The sequence below is a fragment of the Caenorhabditis briggsae genome (genome assembly GCF_000004555.2).
Source record: "Caenorhabditis briggsae AF16 supercontig from assembly CB4, cb25.NA_299, whole genome shotgun sequence".
Classification (NCBI taxonomy): domain Eukaryota; kingdom Metazoa; phylum Nematoda; class Chromadorea; order Rhabditida; family Rhabditidae; genus Caenorhabditis; species Caenorhabditis briggsae.
This window is the reverse complement of record NW_025543509.1, coordinates 1-2,303: the sequence shown is the minus strand read 5'-3', so window position 1 is coordinate 2,303 and position 2,303 is coordinate 1. Positions and strand designations below refer to the sequence as shown.

Here is a 2,303-nt window from a genome sequence, read left to right as displayed (position 1 = left end):
CCCCACCTTTAACAGTTTCGCAATAGAAAAATTTAGTGAGAGAGAGTCATATTTAAAACCGCGGCAATTCAAAAATTTCTATAATCTGGAGAATCTGGCTCACTTGAAATCGCATTCTTTCATTTACCTGGACTACTTTTCTTCTTCCAAAAACTTTTTAATGTCGTTTGATCTAAATTGAGTAGATTCACCAAGTTGCATCATGAATGACATGCAACTGTCATTTTTGATTTCATATGTAGCCTCCCTTTTTCAAATTTATGTTTCAGCAGAATACTTTCGACTGAAAGAATTTTAACTCTGGATTAAAAACACAGTTACAGTCGTATGGAAATTTCCAAAAATTGTTCACCCTGTGTCTCACGTCTTTGTACTTTCTAATATTTTTATAGTTTAATGAGTGTCTTCCGCATTTTCTGAATTTTCGAGTACTGTAATAAAAATATTAAAGCTAAAAAGAAAAGTAGAAAACTATTTTTTTTGATTATTGGATTTCATAATTTTGGAACTAATGACTCATATCAAAAACGATTACCCAGTTTTTGAATTTGAACAATGTTGAACAACAATATTGTTCACATTTGGATTACCATCTTGTTAGCTAGTCATTTTTTGATATATCTAATGTGAGCTGTGAAAATTTAGCCAAGGTGACAGTTTTTTCTCTAAAATATCTAAAATCTGCATCCCAGCCCCCCCCAAAGTTTTTTTCCCTGGTAGCAGGTGCCCTCGTTCATTTTTAAAGATTTCTGTTCATTTTTCTCACATCTTTTCTGATTTCAATCTTTTTCAAACATCCGAATCTGTAATGTACCTCTCCTTACAGATCTTTGTGACGAATCGAAATGAGCTCCACTTCTGAACTTGAAAAGGTCCGAGCTGGTCTTCGACCAGTCTCCACCAAGCCGTCGACCGTAAGTTTTCTCCATTTTTCTTATACTCGTGGAATGTAATTTTTCAGAAGATCGAAGCTGCAATCCACGCTGAAAAGGGAGTCGTCAAGACCAAGGCAGAATTCTTCGAGAAGAAGGTAAGAATGATAACAAAAGTTTACAATTTTTTTGTAATTATGGTTTCAGATCAAAGAGATGAGCTTGACAAATGAGGAACTCGAGAAAATGCGTGTTGAAAAAGAAAAAGCCGATAGAAAAGCAGCCTTCAAACTTTTGATTAAGAAGTTTCAGTGAGCTGTAAAATCGATTCTAACCATGCCCCCAAATCACACCTTTCGTTTCTTTTTTCCAACCCATTTCCTTTTCTTCTCCAAGATTTAATTGTCTTGTATTGACTCCGTCACCCCAAAAAATGTTGCAATTGGTTTCCAGCCCAACTCTGAAAGTTTTTTTTAAGACGGTAGACATTGTGAACATATTGGGTATTTTTATTTGTACTGTAATATGTATCCTCTAGTTATTTTGGTTTTCTCTAGTTCTCCAGAATAGAAGATAAAACGATGACGCATACACCACCCTCTGCCTTTCCTTTCCATTTACTATTAGGTTGTCCGGAAAGTAATCGATATTTTTTAACATAGTGAAAAGAGGGGCCCAAGTGGAAAAATGTGGACTAGGTCAAGATTTACCAACTTTTTCAAGTTTTTCGGTTGTTTCTATGAAAACTTCGTCACAAAACTTTAAAAAAATAGGTAAATCACAACTTAGGCATGATTTTTCCACTTGGGCCCCCTTTTCTCATCGGCCCCCCCTTGTCATAAAGAGCCGAGACCTCTCTATTACAGATTTTACGGTACTACACAGATAAAATTTTCCGTCTCTTCACCCCAAATGTGTGTCTGCACTCCAAAACAATTACGGTATAGTGTGACTGCACCCCCAAAAAGATTACTGTAGACTTTTAAACAAATCAGGTGGAATGAGCAGCCAATCACACATCTTTTTGCCGTAAGCAAACGCCCCTATAGTCAATGCATTTTATGGCCACAGGGCTACCATGTTAGCAGTCCTACTGTGGAGCGTAACAATCATTTCTGTTCCACAACCAACATTAACCAGTTGCTGCTGTTGTTAACTACTTACGTTTTTTACGAGTCTGTTGACTTTTCTTAATCTTGTCTGTGGATTTGCTAGGCCTACAGTACTAGACAAAACCACAGACCCGAGTGAGCAGTATAGGAAAAAGGTGAGTTTTTAGTAGGAGTTGATTTGGATATGCCAAAAGTTTTAGGTTTAATTTTGAACTGAATATTGAAGTTAACTAGTTAGATGTACAATCATTTGGCAAAAATTATAATTCCAGAAAACGCTTCGCGCTGAAAAGTCGTTATCTATAAAAACAGAATTCAA

The 2,303-nt window shown here is 36.1% G+C and overlaps 1 protein-coding gene across 1 annotated transcript; it reads left to right on the top strand.

Moving 5' to 3' along the window:
* Positions 1–845: 845 nt before the first annotated feature.
* CBG24974 lies at positions 846–1,187 on the top strand (the record flags this gene model as incomplete). Its single annotated transcript, XM_002648582.1, has 3 exons — positions 846–914; positions 962–1,030; positions 1,080–1,187. 3 exons carry the CDS (start codon positions 846–848, stop codon positions 1,185–1,187), a joined length of 246 nt encoding a protein of 81 aa, XP_002648628.1.
* Between the last annotated feature and the right edge of the window lie 1,116 nt (positions 1,188–2,303).